Source organism: Leucopleurus acutus, assembly GCF_964270905.1.
Source record: "Leucopleurus acutus genome assembly, chromosome: 19".
Classification (NCBI taxonomy): Eukaryota; Metazoa; Chordata; class Mammalia; order Artiodactyla; family Delphinidae; genus Leucopleurus; species Leucopleurus acutus.
The window spans coordinates 43,899,269-43,924,948 of record NC_139161.1 but is presented as its reverse complement, the minus strand read 5'-3'; the positions used below and the strand labels follow the sequence as shown (position 1 = coordinate 43,924,948).

Sequence of the window (25,680 nt, the reverse complement as noted above, 5' to 3'; positions counted from 1 at the left end):
ATTTTTAGGCTCTTTGCAGCAGCTGTGGAATTTGTAGCATGTAAATCAGTTTTGAGGACCTTCTCATTCCCAGTGTGAACTGCTAAGCTTTTCTCACCCTGATGATAAGAAGAACATTAGTGTAAGTGCTTAGAATAATTTTAATGTTAGCTATACATCTATGGGCTAAAGTGAGTGAAAGAGGAATTTGAGAAGGAAGAAATAGCATTGATTTCATTTTTAGCAGCTGAAGGTTTAGTGTGATGATTAATGTCAATTTTAAATTATACTGAAATGGTTATACTTTGAGCTAATATTTTGAATAAGGTCATGTACTAATGTACTATTTGTGCTTTTTCACACATCTCTCTCTGCATTTATGAAAATTAGTAATTTCATTCTATTGCTTACATTTTTGATATCTATTAATTGAAATAAGCAAGCTTCATTAGGAAGCACACACAATAGATTAGCAGTACCAACTTTGAAAAGCTGACCTCTGTGGTTGTTAGTGAAAAAAAAAGAAGAAAACTTTAACCTCTTTTATTTATTAAGCTTAAGTGAATTTCTTAGCAGTTTAAACATCTATATTTTTGTTAAGTGCTAAATTTTTCTACATTTTTGGTAACTTCATATTTAATAAGAGGGAAATTTGGAGTTTAGAAAGATTTTTGTCATTACAAGCTTAAGTTCTGTGAGAGAGGGACACTAATTAAATAATCACGTAAGCACACGTACAGACTGAAAAGCGCAGTGAATAAAGGCTTACTCATTTTTTTTAATACAAAGTAAATGTATCCTGTGAATGTAGATAAAATGTCATTCATGTTTCTGAAGTCTAGTTGATGTGAATAGAGGTTAATAAAATTTATCTTTTTTTAACTTATAATTTGAAATTTGAATTTTATATTATAGAAAAAATTTTAAAATACACATAGCAGAGAGAAAGTATTTCAAATACCATGTCTTACTGTGCTTCAACAGTTATCAGCATGCTGTGATTTTTTTTTAATAAAAATTCTGTATATTAAATTCTGTATATTTTACAACATGGTGATTTGATGTACATTGTGAAGTTTACTGGATTATCTTTTTTTGGATTTTTCTTATCTTATAAGATGTTTCTTATAAACATCTTTAAACATCTTATAAGATGTTTAAACATCTATAAAATATAGATGTTTAAACTGCTAAGAAATTCACTTAATTTTTCTTATCTTTTTTTATTTTTCTTATCTTTTTCTGGATTATTTCTTTTGTCACAGCCCCTGAATTAGTTATGTTCCTTTAGATTTTCATAAAAAATTTATTCTCTTATTTTTATATGTGTATTTTCTCTTATAAACTCATCATTAGGGTGAGAAGAGTCTGTTGAATTCAGAATTTCAGACTATCCTAAGACTTCAGTTGATAAATTATTTTTGGTTTTTACTTTTCAGGTTACAGGAATTGACTGTTTGTTCAGAAGACAATGTTGATGTTCATGATATAGAATTGTTACAGTATATCAATGTGGATTGTGCAAAATTAAAACGACTCCTGAAGGGTAAGTTTAAATGTATGATATATCTGAAATTAATCACTGTGGGTGAAAAACCAGTATGTTGAATGTACTAATTATACTAATTGTGTTGAGCTAGAACATCAAAGTGGATTTAATAGTGCAAATGTCCTTGAGAAATGGACAGTAATACTTTATGGTTCAGTAATTTTTGAACCTTTGAAAACAATACATTAGCAAAAATTAGTATCTTAAGTCTTGGCAATGGAAAGTTTTGTTCAACTACAATTTTTGCTTTTAATAAAGAGAATGTGAGGATGCTGTTATTTAATTTTTCTAGAATTTCACCTCTTGAGGGTAGCGAGTAGGTTATAGAAGTTATTTGTTTAGCTATTGGTAGTGCTAAAAGCAGATAGCTTAGCAGGATATAAAAGTTTCATTGCAGATGGAACCAGAAGATTGTGGTCTTACGATGAGAGGAGAAATTGAGTCGGGAATCTCATTTCTGACATTCTGTTTTCAATTCTGTTACGGACTTACTGACTGACTTTATAGCATTACAAAGTCTTTCACTCTTTCAGTGCTTAGTTTTGCTTCCTTGTAGAACATGTCAGTAGTAGTCACACATGGGAATGTTATAATGCCTAACGTGTGTTTGTAAAGCTTTGGAAAGTGCTTTCTATGATTATGTTGATTGAAATAAACTATCAGAAGGAATTGAGAGAATTTTTGTGGTAAGCAGGAATGTGTTAATATAAATCAAATATCGTTGAGTATTATTAATAAACTGAGTATAAATACCTAAATTCATTTCACAAAAATTGTATTTTAATTTTATGGAATATTGGATCCTGGCTAATTTAAATGTGGAACCTTATAGTATATGATTCACACTCATTTTTATTTTACTTTGTATATTGATATAGGAATTGTCAATAATGTTTTTTAATGTCTGACCTAAAAGGAAATTTAGTTATACTAACTTTGAAACCCTCAACAGTTCTACAGTGTGTAGTTTTCAAAATACCATGTTTAGTTTTCTTAACATTTGCTTTAAACTCAACAACTATTCACCAGAGATGTAAAAAGGCTGTACCTATATAGATGAATACTATAAGGCTGTGTTCCAGCTATATTACCTTGTTCAGAATTTGTGATTTTAGATCATTACCATTATAAAACCAAGCAACAGTTAAATCACTTTTTAGTAACTTTAATAAAGGAAAAATGGATCATTTTAACTATTATGTCAAGATACGGACAAGTGGGCAGCAATTATTTTAGATTATAATAAACTACCACTCAAGTCAGTTGAAATTTCAAGATTTTAATATTTATCATTAAACATTGAAAAGTTAAGGAAGTGAATGGTAATATTTAGAGATTTAATCTTTGTATAATATTTAAGAAATGTAAGTGGGGTTTTGTGATTTTTCTTTTTCATAACTGTTCAGTGACATTTGGGAAATCTAGTCCAGGGTGCCTGTGGATTTTGTTTGTTTGTTTAAAAGATCAGTTTTCTTAGAAATGTTTAATCCATAATAATTAATTGAGATGGTTCTCCATGCACAAATGAGAGAAACTAAGTGTGTGGATAAATTACTTTCTTTTTATTGTGGTAAGTTATCCCCACTGAATGCAGCTTCCTTATGATCATAAATTTAGAGTTTATACTGATAAATGTGAAATATAAAGCTAATATTAGATAGACCAGCAAAAGATGGTTCTACATGATAATAATAATGGTGAAAGGAATGGAAACTTCCTGTAATATGGAATAGTAAAAGTAGTGATGTGTTTTAAATTCGATTCAGCAGCTTTTGTTGGGAAACTGTATGTAAGGAACCATGCTAAGTGCCGGGCTTACAAAGATTAATAAAGTATTGAATCTCTCCCTTTGGAGCTCATGGCCTGGTTTATGAGACAAATATATTATCAGATTATTTGCAAAGCAGTGTGGCAAAGCTAAATAGAGTGAGCATAAAGTGAGAGATTAAGTATCTATGGGTTTGGGGGTGGGAGATGTTAAGAGGAAAAGAGCAAGATATAGAGAGGTACAAGAGTAGGTCAGATCATATTAATAAAAACATAGTAACACTTGTTGCATTTTCAGTATATGCCAGATGTCACGCTGTGCTCTTCACGTGCTTTTTCTCATCAATACTCACAGTAACCCTGTGAAACAGATATTATTATTATCATCCCCTATATTGATGAGGAAACTGAGGCTTAAGTAACACTTACAAGGTCATACAGCTATTGAGTGGCAGGGTCACATCTGTGTGTCTGTAGAACCAAAGTACCTAACTGTTATTAGGTTATTAGGCTTTATTTTAGTGGCCATGGGAAGTGATGCAGAGGCTTTTGGGTGGAAATTACCTTGATCAGTATTTTATTTTAGATATGCCACTTTGCTTGAAATTTGCAGGATGATTTGATAGAAAGTTAAATGAACTTCTGGGACTTGGTTGTATAGTAACGTGAGGTAGAAATGATAGTGGAGGTCTGGATGGAATGGGGTAGGGTGGGGACCAATTAGATATGGTATTTAGGAAGTAGAATACATTGCATAGCTTTTGGTGATTAATTTAGGTATGTGATGTTAAAGGGAGGTATCACCAAGTGTTACAGAGCAAGCTGGTTAAAGCAGAGAAGAAGGTGGCCAGGAAAATAATAAATTCAGTTTTAGATCTATTGAGTTTGAGGTATTGGTAGGGTATCCAGTCAGAAACTTGTAGAGCTGGAGTAATAAAATATTTATACATTGGAATTGAGAATAGACTACTGTGTATAACACATTTAAAGTGTCATAAAGGTAAAGTTGATGAACATAGGAAGGCAAAAAGACTCAAGAGCACTGTAAAGTGTAATGCTTTTGTTTGGAAGTCAGAGGAGAGCAAGAGCAAAGAAGGTTGGAAGGGTATGTTTTAAAACTGACTTGGAGAGCAAGCTGCTCATTTCCAAGTCCAGGAAAAAAAGTGACTTTTAAAGGATTATTTAGACAATTTTATAACTTGTAGACTCATCTCTATCTTATAAAGATATTTATGTAATTGTATTAAGTACCTGCATCCCTTCATTAAAAGTCCATATGGGGAGTTCTCTGCCAAGAGACTGTTACCAGTAATATAGTTTATAGAAGGGTCATCTTTTCCAGATATAAATCTTTGTATAAATGTGGACAATACATTTACAGAAAAGGAAATTAAAATATCTAATATATTTATATGGAGAAATGTTTAGTCTTATTTTAACAATGCATTCTACTGCTTTGAACAATCAAATTAGCAGAATAAAAGAAATGAACACATTTAATGATGGCAAGGATGTGATAAGGGCACTTTCATATGCTGCTTGGTGGGAGTGGCCTTTGGCCCAACCCTTCTGAAAATCAGGTTGGCAATATTTATCAAGAGCCTTAAAAATATTCATCTCTTTGGACAGCTCTTTTTCTAGGTATTTATGTGCCTTAAAGAAATAATCGGAATGTGGAAAAGACTTGGATATAAAAGTATTAATGTTACTTATAATAGTGCAGTATTGGAAATAATATGCAACAATTGGAAAATATTTAAATAACCAGTGACTTAATACAGTGACTTAAATATTCTGAAAGACATCAAAGCGTATTACTGAAAAGACTATGGCTTTGAAGCCCAATTCAATCATTTATTAGATCTGTAACCTCAGAAACACAGTTGGCTCATCTGTAATACCTGAAAGCATTAAGATTTTGAAAGAATTAAATATATTAGATTGAAAATACCTGGCATGTTGTAATTGTTCAAGTAATAGTTATTATTGTATATAGAGCCATCAAATATATGTATGAGGAATTTTTAATGATATGGAAAAAGTTGGGGATATGATGTGAAATGTAAAGAACAGGTTTGATATGAACAGGTTTTGTTCAGTTATGGTAAATGTATTTGTCTTATACATGCATAGGAAAAGGGAAGGGAGAAAATTCACCAAACTGTTAACTGTGATTGTCTCTGAATGGTAGAATCATAGATAATGTTTTAAATTTCCCTTAGATTGCTGTGTATTTTTTGAATTTTCTACAATGACCGTGTATTTTATCCAGTTTTTAAAAATGTAGTTATTATTAGAAACAAAACAAAGGGAAAAATTCACAACAACCTTTGAAGTTCAAGGTTCAGTTTGGTCTTTAGTGGACATAACCAGTGAGGTTTTGGCTTATACTAATTATCTTTACCTTTACATTGCTTATAAATAATACTGGAACAACAGTTTGTATATAAAAGGAAAGTTATTTTTACCAGTAGCTCTTAGTTGTATTTGTGTTAACTAATTAAACTAGAGTTAATTGTAAAACTTTTTTTTTTTTTTTTCTCCAGAAACAGCATTTAAATTTAAAGCCCTAAAGAAAGTTGCACAATTAGCGGTTATAAATAGCCTGGAAAAGGTAAGTAATAACCTCTTTGATATTAAAGTTTTGTTAATATTTGGTTATAAGTGTTGCTGTCTTCAGTATTTTGAATCAAGGAGTTGTGACTTGAGTGATAATTTCACATTAATTTTTAGGAAGACTGCATTGCAATATTCTTCTGAAGGAAATTAGAATTTTGTGATATAATTGGAGGCATATGTTATTTTATTTACTATATTAAGAAAATATGACATAAAAACATATGTTTTGTTATTTGTAGGCATTTTGGAACTGGGTAGAAAATTATCCAGATGAATTTACAAAGTTATACCAGATTCCACAGACTGATATGGCTGGTAAGGATAAGATTGGTTTTTTTTGTTTGTTTGTTTTTGTCTTTTAAACTCTTACTTATGAGGTAAAAACCTGTCATTTTCCAAGTTATTTTTGTGATTATGGTGCTTTTAATCTTTCCAACTTGTGTCAAATAGGAAATATTATTTTTTTCTTATATTTCTAAATTAGCCTCAACCTTTTTCCTTTGAGCAAGTGGATAAGGAAGTTTGAAATGAAGCTTTGATCTTTAATTAGAGTTGTAGATTGGATACTGATGGCTCTTTGGTGTAGAGAAGCACCTTTTTTCTGTGTGTGCTCTGAGGCTTTAGTTTGTATTTAGAGAGATGTGTGTAAAGTAGGAATATCCCCACTTGGAATTCTCAAGACACAACTGCAAGAAGGAGAATAGACTCCTGGAGAGCTTTGGTAATTCCCTTTGAGAAGCTATTCAGTCTTCGTTTCTTGGATACATCACACTTTGCATAAGGCCCTGCACATTGAGACTAAATACAAGTCTGGCTATTCTAAAATTTGGACTTTTCTAGGATGGATCAAGATAGCTGTTCTAATACATAGACAATATAACCTCTTCTAATACATAGACCATATAACATTGCTTGAATTGAATGAATTTGCTGAGTTAAGTGAACTTCCAAGTTTATCTTTTAAAAATGTGGCCTTTGGGTTTTTGGATAGCACCAGCTTTTAATTTAATGCCAGAGATTTTCTTCTCATCTAATTATATCATTTAATATTTATATTTTTCACGTAGAGTGTGCAGAAAAACTCTTTGACCTAGTGGATGGTTTTGCTGAAAGCACCAAACGTAAAGCAGCAGTTTGGCCACTACAAATCATTCTCCTTATCTTGTGTCCAGAAATAATCCAGGATATATCCAAGGATGTGGTTGATGAAAACAACATGAATAAGGTGAGGAGGGCAAAGTTGTTTCCATCATGTCCAGATGTGAAGCAGTTTTTGTTTTTTTGTTTTTTTTTAAAATTTGGCCACACTGTGCGGCCTGCAGGATCTTAGTTCCCCAACCGGGATCGAATCCAGGCCCGGCAGTGAAAGCACCAAGTCCTAACCACTGGACCGCCAGGGAATTCCCATGAAGCAATTTATTTTACTCAAGGTGTATATTACTTTAAGCTTAGCATTCTGTAAGCATGATATTTCAGGTGACCATTTATAGTTGCATCATTGTAGGTTTTTTTGTTTCTTGTCCTTAGCAGAGACATACTTGGACGTAGATTTAGTTGGAGGAAAAATATGATATCAGTGATAACAGTCATTGATTAAAGACTTAAAATAATCCTGTAGTTGCATTCTTTTACCAGAAAGGACAGTATTAAACATAGTTTTTTATAAATTTATTTATTTATTTAATTTATTTATTTGGCTGCGTTGGGTCTTCGTTCCTGCACGCGGGCTTTCTCTAGTTGCGGTGAGCAGGGGCTACTCTTCGTTACGGTGTGTGGGCTTCTCATTGCGATGGCTTCTCTTGTTGCGGAACATGGGCTCTAGGTGCACGGGCTTCAGTAGTTGCGGCACGCAGGCTCAATAGTTGTGGCTCGTGGGCTCTAGAGCACAGGCTCAATAGTTGCGGTGCATGGGCTTAGTTGCTCCACGGCATGTGGGATCTTCCCGGACCAGGGCTCGACCTGTGTCCCCTGCATTGTCAGGTGGATTCTTAGCCACTGCGCCACCAGGGAATTCCCTAAGCATAGTTTTTTGTTTGTTTGTTTGTTTTGTAAAGCAATTATTTATTGGAGTATAATTGCTTTACAGTGGTGTGTTAGTTTCTGCTTTATAACAAAGTGAATCAGTTATACATGTATCTCCACATCTCTTCCCTTTTGCGTCTCCCTCCCTCCCACCCTCCCTATCCCACCCCTCTAGGCGGTCACAAAGCACCGAGCTGATCTCCCTGTGCTATGTGGCTGCTTCCCACTAGCTATCTATTTTACATTTGGTAGTGTATATATGTCCATGCCACTCTCTCACTTTGTGCCAGCTTACCCTTCCCCCTCCCCATATCCTCAAGTCCATTCTCTAGTAGGTCTGCGTCTTTATTCCCATCTTGCCCCTAGGTTCTTCATGACCATTTTTTTTGTTTGTTTTTTAGACTCCATATATATGTGTTAGCATACGGTATTTGTTTTTCTCTTTCTGACTTAGTTGACTCTGTATGTCAGACTCTAGGTCCATCCACCTCATTACAAATAACTCAATTTTGGGTTTTTTTATGGCTGAGTAATATTCCATTGTATATATGTGCCACATCTTCTTTATCCATTCATCTGTTGATGGACACTTCAGTTGCTTCCATGTCCTGGCTATTGTAAATAGAGCTGCAGTGAACATTGTGGTACATGACTCTTTTTGAGTTATGGTTTTCTCAGGGTATATGCCCAGTAGTGGGATTGCTGGGTCGTATGGTAGTTCTATTTTTAGTTTTTTAAGGAACCTCCATACTGTTCTCCATAGTGGCTGTATCAGTTTACATTCCCACCAACAGTGCAAGAGGGTTCCCTTTTCTCCACACCCTCTCCAGCATTTACTGTTTGTAGATTTTTTGATGATGCCCATTCTGACCGGTGTGAGGTGATACCTCATTGTAGTTTTGACTTGCATTTCTCTAATGATTAATGATGTTGAGCATCCTTTCATGTGTTTGTTGGCAATCTGTATATGTTCTCTGGAGAAATGTCTATTTAGGTCTTCTGCCCATTTTTGGATTGGGTTGTTCGTTTCTTTAATATGAGCTGCATGAGCTGCTTGTAAATTTTGACGATTAATCCTTTGTCAGTTGCTTCATTTGCAAATATTTTCTCCCATTCTGTGGGTTGTCTTTTCATCTTGTTTATGGTTTCCTTTGCTGTGCAAAAGCTTTTAAGTTTCATTAGGTCCCATTTCTTTATTTTTGTTTTTATTTCCATTTCTCTGAGAGGTGGGTCAAAAGGGATCTTGCTGTGATTTATGTCATAGAGTGTTCTGCCTATGTTTTCCTCTCAGAGTTTGATAGTGTCTGGCCTTACATTTAGGTCTTTGATCCATTTTGAGTTTATTTTTGTGTATGGTGTTAGGGAGTGTTCTAATTTTATTCTTTTACATGTAGCTGTCCAGTTTTCCCAGCACCACTTTTTGAAGAGGCTGTCTTTTCTCCACTGTATATTCTTGCCTCCTTTATCAAAGATTGGATGACCATATGTGCGTGGGTTTATCTCTGGGCTTTCTATCCTGTTCCATTGATCTATATTTCTGTTTTTGTGCCAGCACCATACTGGCTTGATTACTGTAGCTTTATAGTATAGTCTGAAGTCAGGGAGCCTGATTCCTCCAGCTCCATTTTTTTTCTCAAGATTGCTTTGGCTATTTGGGGTCTTTTGTTTTTCCATACAAATTGTGAAATTTTTGGTCTAGTTCTGTGAAAAATGCCACTGGTAGTTTGATAGGGATTGCAGTGACTCTGTAGATTGCTTTCGGTAGTATACTCATTTTCACAGTGTTGATTCTTCCAATCCAAGAACATGGTATATCTCTCCATCTGTTGGTATCGTCTTTAATTTCTTTCATCAGTGTCTTATAATTTTCTGCATACAGATCTTTTGTTCCTTAGGTAGGTTTATTCCTAGATATTTTATTCTTTTTGTTGCAGTGGTAAATGGGAGTGTTTCCTTAATTTCTCTTTCAGATTTTTCATCCTTAGTGTATAGGAATGCCAGAGATTTCTGTGCATTAATTTTGTATCCTGCAACTTTACCATATTCATTGATTAGCTCTAGTAGTTTTCTGTTAACATCTTTAGGATTCTCTATGTATAGTATGTCATCTGCAAACAGTGACAGCTTTACTTCTTTTCCGATTTGGATTCTTTTTATTTCTTTTTCTTCTCTGACTGCTGTGGTTAAAACTTCCAAAACTATGTTGAATAATAGTGGTGAGAGTGGGCAACCTTGTCTTGTTCCTGATCTTAGGGGAAAGGTTTCAGTTTTTCACCATTGAGGACGATGTTGACTGTGGGTTTGTCATATATGGCCTTTATTATGTTGAGGTAAGTTCCCTATATTCCTACTTTCTTGAAGGTTTTTATCATAAATGGTGTTGAATTTTGTCGAAAGCTTTCTCTGCATCTATTGAGATGATCATATGGTTCTTCTCCTTTTTCTCCTTGTGTGTATTGAAGAATCCTTGCATTCCTGGGATAAATCCCACTTGATCATGGTGTATGATCCTTTTAATGTGTTGTTGGATTCTGTTTGCTACTATTTTGTCACAGAGTTTTGCATCTATATTCATCAGTGATATTGGTCTGTAATTTTCTTTTTTTGTGGTATCTTTGTCTGGTTTTGGTATCAGGGTGATGGTGGCCTCATAGAATGAGTTTGGGAGTGTTCCTTCCACTGCAATTTTTGGGAAGAGTTTGAGAAGGATGGGTGTTAGCTCTTCTCTAAATGTTTGATAGAATTCACCTGTGAAGCCATCTGGTCCTGGACTTTTGTTTGTTGGAAGATTTTTAATCACAGTTTCAGTATCATTACTTGTGACTGGTGTGTTCATATTTTCTGTTTCTTCCTGGTTCAGTCTTGGAAGGTTATACCTTTCTAAGAATTTGTCCATTTCTTCCAGGTTGTCCACTTTATTGGCATAGAGTTGCTTGTAGTAATCTCTTAGGATGCTTTGTATTTCTGTGGTGTCTGTTGTAACTTCTCCTTTTTCATTTCTAATTTCATTGATTTGAGACCTCGCCCTCTTTTTCTCGATGAGTCTGACCAATGATTTATCAATTTTGTTAATCTGCTCAAAGAACCAGCTTTTAGTTTTATTGATCTTTGCATTTGTTTTCTTTGTTTCTATTTCATTTATTTCTGCTCTGATCTTTATGATTTCTTTCCTTCTGCTAACTTTGGGTTTTGTTTGTTCTTCTTTCTCTAGTTCCTTTAGGTGTAAGGTTAGATTGTTTATTTGAGATTTTTCTTGTTTCTTGAGGTAGGCTTGTATAGCTATAAACTTCCCTCTTAGAACTGCTTTTGCTGCATCCCATAGGTTTTGGATCGCCTTGTATTCATTGTCATTTGTCTCTAGGTATTTTTTGATGTCCTCTTTGATTTCTTCAGTGATCCCTTGGTTATTTACTAACGTATTGTTTAGCCTCCATGTGTTTGTGTTCTTTACGTTTTTTTCCCTGTAATTCATTTCTAATCTCCTAGCGTTGTGGTCAGAAAAGATGCTTGATATGATTTCAATTTTCTTAAATTTACTGAGGCTTGATTTGTGACCCAAGATGTGATCTATCCTGGAGAATGTTCCATGCGCACTTGAGAAGAAAGTGTAATCTGCTGTTTTTGGATGGAGTGTCCTATAAATATCAATTAAATCTATCTGGTCTATTGTGTCATTTAAAGCTTCTGTTTTCCTTATTTATTTTCATTTTGGATGATCTGTCCACTGGTGTAAGTGAGGTGTTAAAGTCCCTCACTATTACTGTGTTAGTGTCGATTTCCTCTTTTATAGCTGTTAGCAGTTGCCTTATGTATTGAGGTGCTCCGATGTTGGGGGCATATATATTTATAATTGTTATGTCTTCTTCTTGGATTGATTCCTTGATCATTATGTAGTGTCCTTCCTTGTCTCTTGTAACATTCTTTATTTTAAAGTCTAGTTTATCTGATATAAGTATTGCTACTCCAGCTTTCTTTTGATTTCCATTTGCATGGAATATCTTTTTCCATCCCCTCACTTTCAGTGTGTATGTGTCCCTAGGTCTGAAGTGGGTCTCTTGTAGACAGCATATATGTGGGTCTTGTTTTTGTATCCATTGAGCCTTCCTGTGTCTTTTGGTTGGAGCATTTAATCCATTCATGTGTAAGGTAATTATTGATATGTATGTTCCTATGACCATTTTCTTAATTGTTTTGGGTTTGTTTTTGTAGGTCCTTTTCTTCTGTTTCCCACTTAGAGAAGTTCCTTTAGCATTTGTTGTACAGCTGGTTTGGTGGTGCTGAATTCTCTTAGCTTTTGCTTGTCTGTAAAGCTTTTGATTTCTCCATCAAACCTGAATGAGATCCTTGCTGGGTAGTCTTGGTTGTAGGTTCTTCCCTTTCATCACTTTAAGTATATCATGCCACTCCCTTCTGGCTTGTAGAGTTTCTGCTGAGAAATCAGCTGTTAACTTTATGGGAGTTCCCTTTGTTATTTGTTGTTTTTCCCTTGCTGCTTTCAGTAATTTTTCTTTGTCTTTAATTTTTGCCGATTTGATTACTATGTGTCTTGGTGTGTTTCTACTCGGGTTTATCCTGTTGGGACTCATTGCGCTTCCTGGACTTGGGTGGCTATTTCCTTTCCCATGTTAGGGAAGTTTTCAACTATAGTCTCTTCAAATATTTTCACTTGTCCTTTCTGTCTCTCTTCTCCTTCTGGGACCCCTATAATGCGAATGTTGTTGCGTTTAATGTTGTCCCAGAGGTCTCTTAGGCTGTCTTCATTTCTTTTCATTCTTTTTTCTGTATCCTGTTCCACAGCAGTGAATTCCACCATTCTGTCTTCCAGGTCACTTATCTGTTCTTCTGCCACAGTTATTCTGCTATTGATTACTTGTAGTATATTTTTTATTTCAGTTATTGTATTGTTCATCTCTGTTTGTTTGTTCTTTAATTCTTCTAGGTGTTTGTTAAACATTTCTTGCATCTTTTCTATCTTTGTCTCCATTGTTTTTCTGAGGTCCTGGATCATCTTCACTATCATTATTCTGAATTCTTTTTCTGGAAGGTTGCCTATCTCCACTTCATTTAGCTGTTTTTCTGGGGTTTTATCTTGTTCTTTCATCTGGTACCTAGCCCTCTGCCTTTTCATCTTGTCCTTCTGTGAATGTGGTTTTTGTTCCACAGGCTGTCAGACTGTAGTTCTTCTTCCTTTTGCTGTCTGCCCTCTGGTGGATGAGGCTTTCTAAGAGGCTTGTGTAAGTTTCCTGATGGGAGGGACTGGTGGTGGGTAGAGCTTAATGGGACTTTCTGTTTTTTAGGAGCAGTAATCCATTATTTTCAGTTGGTTGTAAATATTTTTTCCAGACCATCATTTCTTTTGACTATACTATCTTTTTTGGCAGAAATATTTGAAGTGTACAACGAATATAGCAATGACCCATACTCATATTAACATTATGATATATTGCTTATCTTTTTTATATTTACATATGATTTTAAAAATTGAACAAATAATAGTTGCATAAGTTCTCCTTTAATTCCAGATAAAGCTCAAGTCCCCTTGAATCCACTAATTCCATTTTCTTTCCTTTTTCCCTGGGAACAGCCACTGTCAAGGGTTGGTATATATCCTTCTAGTCTACTTTTTAAAATCTTTATGAGACAGAGAGATTGAGATCAAGATCTAGTTCAGTGCTTCTCAGAGTGTGGTCTTAAGAGCAGCAGCGTCAGCATCACCTGGAAACTTGTTAGAAATGCAAATTGTTAGATCCCCACTCTAGGTCTGCTGAAACAGAAGCTCTAGGGGTGGGGTACAGCTAGCAACCTGTTTTCAGCAAACCCTCTAAGTGATTGTTGTGCACACTAAAGTTTAATAACCATTGTTCATTTTGTTATGAAACAATAACTCCCCATATTCCCCTCCCACTAGCCCCTAACAGCCACCATTCTACTTTCTGTCTCAATGAATTTGACTACTCTAGATACCTCATATAAGTGGAAATAATAGAGTGTTTGTCTTTTTGTGGCTGTCTTATTTCACTTAGCATAATGTCCTCAAGGTTCATCCACCTTGTAACATGTGTCAGAATTTCCTTTCTTTAAGGCTGAGTGATATTCCATTGAATGTATATACTATATTTTGTTTATCCAATTTCATTTGTCCCTGGACTTTTGGGTTGCTTCCACCTTTTAGCTATTACAAATAATACTGCTGTGAACATGGGTATACAGATATCTCTTTGAGACTCTGCTTTCAATTCTTTTGTATATATACACAGAAGTGCTATGGTTGGATTGTAGTAAATTCTATTTTTAATTTTTTGAGGAAGTTTTGTCTCCTTTAAGATTACTTTTGACAGTTTATTCTTTGCTAGGAAATATATTTTTCAATTTTATCAGCAAGGAGTTATGTATATCTATATCTACATATTTTATTTATAATATAGAAATATATAGACACAATGTTTATTTATAATATTTATATATTCTCTTCTAATTATTTTCCTCAATATCCATGTTTATAACTCTTTCCTCATTTCTAATATGTCTCATGTTTCCTTATTCATGTTTACTAGGGTTTATCTATTCTATTGGTCTTTAAAACCTGGCTTTTTTTTTTTTTGGCTGCATTGGGTCGTTGTTGCTGTGCGTGGGCCTTCTCTAGTTGCGGTGAGCGGGGGCTACTCTTCGTTGTGATGTGCAAGCTTCTCATTGCAGTGGCTTCTCTTGTTGCGAAGCATGGGCTCTAGGTGTGTGGGCTTCAGTAGTTGTGGCACGTGGGCTTAGTTGTTCCGTGGCATGTGGGATCTTCCTGGACCAGGGCTCAAATCCATGTCCCCTGCATTGGCAGGCAGATTCTTAACCACTGCGCCACCAGGGAAGCCCAAAACCTGGCATTTTGACTTTATATTTTCTAACATTTATTTTCTGAGGTAATGGTTTAGTTCATCTATTTGCAATTTTTTAAAAAACTGTAGAAGTATCTGGAAGGCTTTGGATTTTACTTTTTAGCAGCAGTCTTGGTTTTCAGATGAAGTTTCCTCAATTTTAGTAATTATCAATTTCTAATTTCTGTTACTTAATGATGCCATATTTGACTTAGAGGAATGTTTTATAGTTTCTAAATTGTTAGTTTTTCGTGATTAAAAAAATTAATTGTGGTACATATTTGTTTAAAAAGGTGTTTCATGGTCATCAGAGTAGAATGTGTATAATTTTAGTAGGACACAGAATTTAATGCAAATCTTTAATACGACTCTTAGAACTACCCTGTAGGTGGCTTGAGATAGTATGCTGTGAGAAATGCTTGGTTTAGCTGGCTGGGCTCCCACAGGTAGCCAATTGACTTTGGCAGTGTGGCAGAACTCCTTCCAGGCTTTGGTAATCATGCATAGTGCTTTATTATAAAGCAAGCAAGGCAACAAACAACAAACAAATAGAACCCTAAACAGATCAGATCAGGCTTTCATTTACACCAATCCTAGACTGCAGACTGTGTATGGAAAGCAGTTCTATTTTTCAGTTTCTAAATTTTATTATTATTTTTAGTTGTATTACTATCTTACTGTATTAGGGTAGGTAGTATAACGGCTCAACCAAATAGAACTTTATTATACTTAATGAAATAGTATTGAGCAGCCAAACTGAGTAGCTCTGCAGGACAGTCCTCCTCTTTGTGGTTTCTTAGGACCTTGGCCAGCAACGACTGCCATTTTCCATACATGGCTTCTGTGGGAGTTGTTTCCATTCTGCGAGCCAGAGGGAAAAATATAACATAGAAAAAAAGCATGCTGAGGATTTTTGTGGGTCAGGCCCTTAAATAGCATGCATCTCTTTCATTCACATTTCATTAGTTGAACTCAGTCATATAGCCACATTTAACTGCAAGAGAGGCTGAGAAATATGGCTATATCTCCAGGAACAAGAGGTGAACATGGGAACCAAGGAATAAAGGAGCTAGAGGAGAGATCAGCAGTCAAGGATGGCTTAAGACTGCTGTCTCCCTAGAATTCCCAGTTATTTCTTTTTAAAATAAATAAATAAATAAAATATATATTTGGCTGTGTTGGGTCTTTGTTGCTGCGTGCGGGCTTTCTCTAGTTGCAGCGAGTCGGGGCTGCTCTTCATCGTGGCGCGTGGGGTTCTCATTGCGGTGGCTTCTCTTGTTGTGGAGCACTGGCTCTAGGCGCACGTGGGCTCAGTAGTTGTGGCTCACAGGTTTAGTTGCTCCGCAGCATGTGAGATCTTCCCAGACCAGGGATCGAACCCATGTTCCCTGCATTGGCAGGCGGATTCTTAACCACTGCGCCACCAGGGAAGTCCCCGTTATTCCTTTATGGATAAAAAGTTATTTATCAAGAGTACCTGTTTACTAGGATAATAATACAGGCTATATGTGCTGTAAGGATTCAGATGAAGCTAGGATAGTTAGGAAGGTTTTATGGAAGAGGTGTGGAACCTTAGTTGAACCTGAAACAAGAAAGGAATTTAGATTAGAGAAAGAAAGTGAGTGTTGTTCAAGCCAGGGTAATCAAGAAAATGGATATAAAAATGTTGAAGGTATGTTCAGAAAAGTTAGCTAGAGAGTGAAAGGTTCACACAGGCAGTTACAAGAAGTGAAGATGAAGAGCAGATGTGAATAATCTGGAAGACATTGTGAGCCAGTTTGGATTTAAACTTTATTCTTTAGGCAATTAGGAGAAGTCTAAAGATTAGGGTTAGAGGTGAGATATGCAGAATAGTGTTTGAGACTGATCAAAAGGAAGTCCAAAGTGGGAGTTGGTTCAGAGGAAATATGAGTTTAGCTTTTAAATTTTTATTTACTTATTTATGTTGTGGTGAAGTAGCAAAAAATTTACCCTTTTAACTGTTTTTAAGTGTACAGTTCAGTGGTGTTGAGTACACTCACAGTGTTTTGTGTTGTTGAGTTGTAGGAGTTCTTTAAATATTGCGGATATTAATCCCTTTTCAGATATATGATTTGCAAATATTTTCTTTCATTCTGTGGATTGTCATTTCACCTCAGTAATGTCCTTTGATACACAAAAGCTTTTTAATTTTGATGAAGTCCAGTTTATTTTTTGTTGCTTGTGCTTTTTCTGGTATCATATCAAGAAATCATTGCCAAATTCGGTGTTGTAAAGATTATCTTGTATATTCTCTTATAGGATTTTATAGCTTTAGTTGTTTAGATCTTTGATCCATTTTGAGTTCATTTTTGTATATAGAGTAAGGGAAGGTTCTGACTTCATTCTTTTGCCTGTGGACATCCAGTTTTTCCAGCTCTCTTTGTTGAAAAAAACTGTACTTTCTCCACTGAATTTGATCGTATATTTGAGGATATCTTTCTGCACTTTCTCTTCTATTCCAGTGGTCTATATGTCTGTCTTTATACCAGTATCACAGAGTTTTGATTACTGTAGCTTTGTAGTAAGTTTTGAAATCAGGAAGTTTGAGTCTTCCAACTTTGTTCTTCTTTTTCAAGATTGTTTTGGCTTTTTGGCTTCCTTTGAAATACCATATGAATTTTTGGATGGGTTTTTCTGTTTCTGCAAAAAACACTATTGGGGTTTTGATAAGGACTACATTGAATCTGTAGAGTGCTTTGGATAGTATTGCCATCTTAACAGTGTTAAGTTTCCAATCCTTGAACAGGGGATGTGCTTCCATTTATATCTTCTTTGATTTCTTTCAGCACTGTTTTATAGCTTTCATTGTACAAGTCTTTCATCTCTTTGGTTAATTCCTAAGTATTTTATTCTTTTTGATGCTTTCATAAGTGGAATTGTTTTCTTAATTTCCTTTTTAAATTGTTCATTGCTGGTGTATAGAAATGCAGTTGACTTTTGTGTGTTGATTTTGTATCCTACAACTTTGCTGAATTTGTTTATTAGCTCTAAGAGGCTTTTTGTGTGTTTGTGTGTTATCTTCAAGGTTTTCTACATATAGATCATGTCATCTGAGAACAGAGATAACTTCTTCCTTTCCAGTTTGGATGACTTTTATTTCTTTTTCTTTTCTCATTTCCTTTTCTTTTTCTAATTGCTCTGCGTAGAACTTCCACTAGTATGTTTAATAGAAGTGGCAAAAGCAGGCGTCCATATCTTGTTCCTAATATTAGACCAATAGCTTTCAGTTGTTCACCATTAAGTATGATGTTCGCTATGGGTTGTTCATATATAGCTTTTATCATGTTGAGGAAGCTTATTCAGTGTTTCTGTCGTTGGAGGGTGTTGAATTTTGCCAAATGCTTTTTCTGCATCAATGGTGATGATTTTTTTCCCTTCATTTTATTTATGTGATGTATTACGTTGATTGATTTTGTTGTTGAACCATTCATGTCCTCTAGGAATAAATCCCACTTGGTCATAGTATATAATCCTTTTACTATACTGCTGGATTTGGTTTGCTAATTCATGTTGAGGATTCTTTCATAGATATTCTTAAGGGAGATTTGTCCATAGTTTTCTTGCAGTGTTTTTGTCTGGCCTTCATATTAGAGTATTGCTAGCCTCATGGGATGAGTTAGGAAGTGTTCCTTCTCCTTTAATTTTCCGGAAGTGTTTGAGAAGGACTGGTGTTAATTCTTCTTTAAATACTTGATAGAGTATTCACCAGTGAAGCCGTCTGATCCTGGGCTTTTTCTTTGTAGGGAGGTTTTTTTATTACTGATTTCATCTCCTTGCTAGTTATAGTTCTAGTTAGATTTTCTGTTTCTTAATGAGCCAGTTTTGGTAGATTGTGTGTTTCTAGGAATTTGCCCATTTGTCTGGATTATCCTGTTTGTTGGTGTATAATTTTTCATAGTGTAATAATCTTTATTTCTGTAAAAACAGTAATGTCCTCATTTTCAATTCTGATCTTTAATAATTTGGGTCTTCTTTTTTTCTTAATGTAGCTAAAGGTTTGTAAATTCCTTGACCTTTGCAAAGAGCCAACTTTTGATTTTGTTGATTTTTCCCCTGTTTTTCTATTCTCTATTTCATATTGATTTGAGAACTTTCTTCTTTTTTAATGTAAGAGTTTCTAGCTATAAAATTTCCACTTAGCACTGTTTTCTTTAATTTTTGGTGTGTTGTATTTTTACTTTGATTTGTCTCAAGATATTTTCTAATTTTCCTTGTGGTTTTTTTCTTTGACCAAGGGTGTTGTTTAATTTTTACACATTTGTGAATTTTCCAGTTTTCCTTCTGCTGTTGATTTCTAGTTTCATTTCATTGTGATCAGAAAGATTATATATATTATGTTAATCTCTTTAAATTTATTAAGACTTGTGGCCTAACATATGGTCCATCCTGGAAATTGTTGCTTGTGTGTTTGAGAAGAATGTATATTCTGCTGTTGTTGCGTGAGTTTAGCTTTTGGCAGGTTATATTTGAGAAGGTGTGTAAGTATAGATGTATTATTTTCAGTTAGGAGTAAGGCCAAAGGGAGAAATTTGTTAATGAGCTGTAGAGAGGGCTTGAGATCACAAGAATGCATAACTTTCTATGAGGACTGGAATTTAGAGCACTAGAACAGCCTTAGATATATCCTTAGTTAGAAGGCTGAAGCTTGAATATAGCCTGGAGTTTTAGATAAAGATGGAACAATTTGAGATAGACATTAACCAAGAAACTATAATATTTAGAAATTAAAGATAATATAAAAAAGAGAGAAAAAAAAGAATTTGATCAGCTAAATTCAGGGTTGGGAAGTCAACTGCATTGTTTGGGAAGGATGTTTTCTCATGTTCCTTTAATAATTCAACAAAGAAAGGGAAGAACAGGTTCCTTTTTTTGTATTTAAGAAACATTTAAATGACAGCTACTTAAATTATGAAATTTAAAACCACAAATATCAATTATATGTTTCTAGAGTATAATTTTTAGAGGCTAATTTCCTACTTTATTAAGTAAGTCTGAAATCTAAGAAACTGCACATATTATCTAATTGCTGTATTTGAATTTTGTAGAAGTTGTTTCTGGACAGTCTACGAAAAGCACTTGCCGGCCACGGAGGAAGCAGGCAGCTGACTGAAAGCGCTGCAATTGCCTGTGTCAAACTGTGTAAAGCAAGTACTTACATCAATTGGGAAGATAACTCTGTCATCTTCTTACTAGTTCAGTCCATGGTGGTTGATCTTAAGGTAACATGCTTATTGTTTCTCTTATACAAACTTAAAAAACGTTAAATGAAGAATAAGCTTGTAGTATAAATAGTATACTAGATCACTGTCAAAGATCATTGCAACACAGAAGTTCTGAGTCTTCTTTTATTAAGTTCTTAGGACCTGCTTTTGTTACTGTTCCTCTGGCTACATAAGGTGGCTTAGAATATGAAGAAAACACAGAATGAACCCGTTTTCTTAAATTAGCATAAATATTCAGACTTGTGTTTAAAATAATGTAGAAATTTGGGCCTGAAAGGAACCATATATGGTATAGTAAGAATTTTGAATTTTGTCAGACTGATGAACCACAGTATTAGTGCTTTGTCTGGGAACTAAATGCTACTGCCATCTGTGTGGATGATGTGTTATTATTAAATACTAGTAGAAAAAATACTGCATGACTGTTTAAAGGCTTTTGTTTTCTATTGGGATTTTCATAGAACCTGCTTTTTAATCCAAGTAAACCATTCTCAAGAGGCAGTCAGCCTGCAGATGTGGATCTAATGATTGACTGCCTTGTTTCTTGCTTTCGTATAAGCCCTCACAACAACCAACACTTCAAGGTGAGAGCATTGGTTTTGATCCAATTGTGTTTACTGATGCTGTTGATCCTTTTAAATGTGAAAAGAGTAGAAAAATGAATAGATTACACCTTTATCAGTATTGCTCATTATTATATGTTAAAGTTAATTTAAAGACCTTAAAAATTTATTCTATTTTAAAAAAAACTTTCTTTTTGTTGTTCCTTTTGTCCTCATATATATTACTATATATTTTTCTCATAAAAGTAATAATCATTTTTTTTCTTTCCTCTGTAGATCTGTCTGGCTCAGAATTCCCCTTCTACATTTCACTATGTGCTGGTAAATTCACTCCATCGAATCATCACCAATGTAAGTCCAAAAGGTATTGCTAAATTACTTAAAATTTTTTTTTCTTTACTCCTTTTTTATTTCTTTTTAAGAAAGACGTTTTTGGTTTACAAAAGATTTTGAATTTAGATGTATGATATAGGAAGATTTCTCACACATGATTCTATCTAATAACTGATATACAATTGTATTTTTCATATTTAATCTTGACCTCAGGGCCCTTATTGAGGAAGATGGAGTTAGTGGGATCCTTTGGAAAGATTAAACTTAAAAGATATTTGGATCAGAAGCCCTTGAGAACAATGCCACTGAAAATATAATTTAACATTTTCATCCCAAAGCTCTTCACATATTATTTTAATACTCTTAGCCCTTTCCCAGCATTTGAGACGTTCTTACTTGTCACCTTACTGTTTAAGTTAAAAGTAGTAGTATTTATGTTGTAGCGCATTATATATATTAAAAAAATGGTGAGACCATATTTGATTGCACTTTTTAGTCTTCCTTAAACAAATGAAACATTAACACTTAGAGGTGTTTACATGATATAAAAGCATATCAGACAAAATAAGCAAACTTATTAAAAGGTACTTGTGAAACCTTCGACTCTGATATGAGTACATCAAGTAGAAAGATAGTAACCGTATTAGATTTGGACCATGGATTTAAAAAATTCTGTTCTTCTGATCATATTTTGAAGGTTTTCAAGTGTTATTTACCATAGCTCCACTTTTATCCATTTTTAGATATTCACATGTAAGTGTAAATTGTTCAACTTTTTCCTGTTTTCCTCCCTTAAAAAGGACTTTAATCATTGATAATTTGGGTATATTTGTCCTCTTTATAATCAAATTTTATTTTAAAAGAGTGTCTCTAGTGAGTTAAAAATATCCTTCTCACCTTCATTTGCCTTGGATGTATTGAACTATATCAAATTCTTCCACATTTTCTTTTATCCATTCCTGCAGAGGAATAATAACTATTAATAAAACTATGTAGTGACACATTTGGTTTTTCTCAGTGGGGTGCAAGTAGCATTTTTGGTCAGGACAATCTTTACAATGCAGGACTGCCTTGTGCATTGTAGGACATTGAGCATCCCTGGTCCTCATTTCATTAAATACCTTTTTTGCCACTTCCCTCCTCTCCCATCTCTGCCCCCAGACACTATGAATAACTAAAAATGCCTAAGGGAATGATTCCTCTCTCAGCTGAGGATCAGTTATAGGTAGAAGTAACATTAACTACAGTTTTTTGCAAAAGGGAAATTTTAATGAATCTGATATTGCAGATAAGGTATGTTTGTATTAAAAACTTAGAAAAATTTTTATTTTGCTTTTGCCAGTGTAATGAGCTAAGACATTGTACCCTTGTTTACTTTCAAGGCCATTAATTTAAAAACAATGACTTTTACCCTTCATGTTTATGTGTAATTCAGAAATAAAATACTATTACTTTTTTCTCCTTTGGTTTATAATACTAAAAACATTCTGTTTATTAGAGTGGATGGTTTACATAAATGCTTAAAGCTTGTATTTAATAAACCTAAGTGTATACTTTTTTGATACTCTGTGGCTAGTTACTTTAATTGTGAAATATTTTTGTCTACAATTGACTATATAGAGCACTTTCAAGCATGGACTTGGCACTGCTGTAAGTGGCTGAGCTGCTCCTTTGTGGGTTTAAAGCATGCCTGGAGTGGTACTTCATGCATGCCTCAATGTATATGGTGAAGTGGTTGTGCATCCTTCTGTACTCTAATGAGTACTGCATGTGTGAAGGTGGAGTGTGTCTGTATCAGAGGCCACATAAATACGAAATCTATTTTTATAAAGAAAAACCTATATTGACTAACTTTTAAAATATTAAGTGTTAGTAACCTTTTAATGATTAGCTTGAAAAGGAACATAAATTTGAGTCTATAAAATATCTTTTATAGTTGGACCTTAGATAATGATACTTTATTACAATAGATTGTTTGATAAATTGTTTCTTGTTAGGGTTTTTCTTTCCTTTGGTTTGAGGCTAAGAGATATTGAATCTGAAGTAATTTCTGATTGAAAAGGACTGTGTATAAAGTAAATATGCTAATTTATGGAATTGACTGTTATAGAATCTCACTTAATGTAGATATTATGGAAATATTCTGTCTTGAAATCACATAAAATTTTTCTTAGATATTTGGACTCCTAATCTTAAATTTATTTGTAGTATAAGATTTCCTTTTGGGCTTCCGTGGTGGCGCAGTGGTTGAGAGTCTGCCTGCTGATGCAGGGGACGCAGGTTCATGCCCTGGTCCGGGAGGATCCCACATGCCGCGGAGCAGCTGGGCCTGTGGGCCATGGCTGCTGAGCCTGCGCGTCCGGAGCCTGTGCTCCACGACGGGAGAGGCCACAGCGGTGAGAGGCCCACGTACCGCCCAAAAAAAAAAAAAAAAAAAAAAGATTTCCTTTTAAATGATTCTTGGTTCAATACACCTCATAAGTTTTCTTCTTTCTTGCTTTTTCAGCCAGCTCACAGATTTTTTAAAATTACCACATTCTCAAATTAGATAAATGATGTGGTTTTGAGGGTGTATATAGAAGTAGTAATGATGTTTGCAGTTTTGTTTTGCTTTCGTGAAACATACTCATGTTCAGTTCATAAGTATTGTGTTTAGGTCTAAAAGAGTCCACTGTTTCTTCTTAAGAAATCTGAAAATCCAGTCACTATTTGAATTTGATTATAATTTAAGCTTTTATCAGTTTCTAAAATGGTACGTTTAGTACCGTCACCTTTTTTATTACGGAATGCCATAAGATATGAATTGTAGTTAAAAGATCTGTGTTATGTGCTTAATCTTTATACACTTCCTTTAGGTTAGATTAGATATGTTGTTATAATTGGGCAGTTAAAGAAATAATATATACATATATGAACCAAATATCTCTCCCATCAGTGGAACATGCTATAGCTGGTATAGTACTTAGTATTGTTTTTTCCTTATGGCAGTTGAGTGTAGTTTACTTATGGATAGTTCACATATTGAGAATGAGATGATCTCATTCTATTGAGTGGGTTTGGTTGAAGAAATTATTTCCAAGGCATGTGAAATTTATTGAAATAATCTTGAAGAATTGCCACATGGTTTGCTTATATTATGAAAGTATTGCCATTTGTTTGGCAATGAACTTAGAATTTTCAAGGACAAAAAAGAATAAGTCTACCTTAGTTGACTGGTTTCAGAAAGGACACATTTAATAACTGCTTGGAAAACTAAAATTTTTACCAACTACATAATGTCTAGGTTTTAGTGCCTATTTTATTTGAAAGTGTATCTTTAAATTTTACTTTAAAATGAATGATTTTATATATTATGAAAAATAGAAATTTTGAAAATAACTAAATCTTAAGTTAAAATCAAGTTATTTAATAGGGTATACCTGGTACCATGATACAATTTCAGCAGCTGTCAAAATGACATAGTAGTTTGGATAGGATGTTACATGGGATGCATATGTCTTTAGTTCAGCAGTTTCTGACAAGATATTATAGGGTCAGTAGAGTGAGGACTCTTACCTCAAAGCATTTTGTGATTATTCAGTCTTTGTTACTTTAAGCTGATTAACACAAGCTGTATAAATTAGTAGATATATGGAAATCAAGGTGTATTGATTGCTCTGTGCAAGTCAGGTGACCAAATTGACTAACATTTAAAGAATTCATTATATAACGAAACTAATAAAACTTGATCATTTGTTAGGAAGTAAATTAAGAGTTTGAGAGAAAAATGGAAACAATCATACTATCCAAATAAAAGTATTTCTTCCCTCATAACTTAGGAGTTTTTTCATAAATGGAGTTCAGTATTGATTGTATTTTATAAATTGGTTTTATAGTATACTATACAGTAAATAGAGTTTGTAATCCAAAATTTGGGGTTTAGGTAATATAACCTGATGCTACTGTAAATATTCTGAGAGTTATGGCTAAAAAAATTAAATGTTGAGAATTTAATTAGCTTAGTTTCAAAGTAGAAGGAACTTGGGCATAGGATGTGAAGCTATCACATCCCCTTATCTAGTGTTTCAAATTGTTCTTTAAGGTATTTCTTATAGCAGGAGTTTTATAAATTGGAAGCCTGTATTTTAAGTCATCCTATTCCTTGCATACTCTCTCTATATAGTGAAAATTCATCCAGTCATTTTTGTATTCACTGATAGACAAACTTAATAGTTTTAGTGATTTTCATAATTGTCATTTTCCATAATATAGTAATTAATTCATTTAAAAGTAAAAGTAAAAGATACACTTTCAAATAAAATAGGCACTAAAAACTAGAATCAAAGCTAAATAAACAGGTTAAACTGTAGAAAAATATTTACATAAAATAATTACTTAAAAAAATATTTAGCTATGATCATTTTGTCTTTGTGGTGATCGTTAGTCTTCTCATGTATTGTGCCATCATTGCATATCAATTTAAGATTATAGGTTTACTAATAGCTTTATCTCATTTACTAATTTCATGTTGTAATTATCATTGTTTGTCTGTAGGCATATAAGTAATGGTTTATCACATATTCCTTCAACACTGTGTTGAACCACTAATCTCTTTTAAAACTGATAATAGAATTCTTGCCTTGGGAAATATATACTATATATGCATATGTTTCTGAAATGTGTAAAACATTAAACTTATAAAAAAGAAAAAGATTGCCTACAGAATTAGCCCTCTAAAAACTTTGTTTTTCAGATTCACT

At 34.0% G+C, this 25,680-nt stretch overlaps 1 protein-coding gene across 6 annotated transcripts in view; it reads left to right on the top strand.

Moving 5' to 3' along the window:
* Positions 1-25,680, top strand: part of NF1 (neurofibromin 1) — a 247,084-nt gene that overhangs the window by 61,367 nt on the left and 160,037 nt on the right. For all 6 annotated transcript variants that reach the window (XM_082860520.1, XM_082860521.1, XM_082860522.1 and 3 more), the window contains exons 5-11: positions 1,419-1,525; positions 5,842-5,909; positions 6,154-6,229; positions 6,982-7,139; positions 19,869-20,042; positions 20,507-20,629; positions 20,885-20,959. In XM_082860520.1, the coding sequence (XP_082716646.1) occupies positions 1,419-1,525; positions 5,842-5,909; positions 6,154-6,229; positions 6,982-7,139; positions 19,869-20,042; positions 20,507-20,629; positions 20,885-20,959 (781 nt within the window). The remainder of the gene's footprint in view (positions 1-1,418; positions 1,526-5,841; positions 5,910-6,153; positions 6,230-6,981; positions 7,140-19,868; positions 20,043-20,506; positions 20,630-20,884; positions 20,960-25,680) is intronic.